This window comes from Exserohilum turcica, assembly GCF_000359705.1.
Source record: "Exserohilum turcica Et28A unplaced genomic scaffold SETTUscaffold_8, whole genome shotgun sequence".
Classification (NCBI taxonomy): domain Eukaryota; kingdom Fungi; phylum Ascomycota; class Dothideomycetes; order Pleosporales; family Pleosporaceae; genus Exserohilum; species Exserohilum turcicum.
In genome coordinates, this window is record NW_007360299.1 from 340,073 (window position 1) to 340,663 (window position 591).

Consider the following 591-nt stretch of genomic DNA (forward strand, 5'->3'; position numbering starts at 1 on the left):
GAAAACAGAAGAAGAAAAACACACACATACACACACACACACACCCAGAGAGAGAGAGAGAGAGAAGTATTTTTGACATGAAAAATCGTGTTTTGAATATTCATTAATCATATGCATAAACAACTTTGAACATGTTACAAGTCTAAGTAGTCTATACTTGAACCAAGTTAAAAAAAAGCAGCACCACGTTATATACATGCCGCCCTCCATCTCCATCTTCTTCTTCTTCTCCATCTCCCGCGCAAATTCAAACCCTCCACCCCGTCTTCTGCTGTCTAACGGTACAAAACCACAGCAGCAACAAGCAGCAAGAGCCCGTAATCAAGCAGAGGCCACTCCATATCTGGACGCCGTTGAAATCCGTGGCTCCGTTTGTGCGCTTGAGCAGGGCGCCGGCAATCGGGGCGCCGATCAGCGAGGCGATGCTGCTGCCGCCCCACGACATGCCGATGCGCGTGCCGAGGCGCGAGTGGTCGGGCGTGATGTTTGCGAAGGCAGCCGTGGGCACGGTGACGAGGCCTGCGGAGAAGAAACCTAGGGGTGTTTTGTTAGTATGCAGGGGGATGAGGTGGTAGTGGGGGGGGGGGGGGA

At 51.9% G+C, this 591-nt stretch overlaps 1 protein-coding gene across 1 annotated transcript; it reads right to left on the minus strand.

Annotated features, from left to right (window-relative positions):
• Positions 1-247: 247 nt before the first annotated feature.
• Positions 248-532, minus strand: SETTUDRAFT_23699 (uncharacterized protein; the record flags this gene model as incomplete). Its single annotated transcript, XM_008032405.1, has 1 exon — positions 248-532. A coding segment is annotated over one exon (285 nt), but the record flags the coding sequence as incomplete, so codon positions are not given.
• Positions 533-591: the final 59 nt, after the last annotated feature.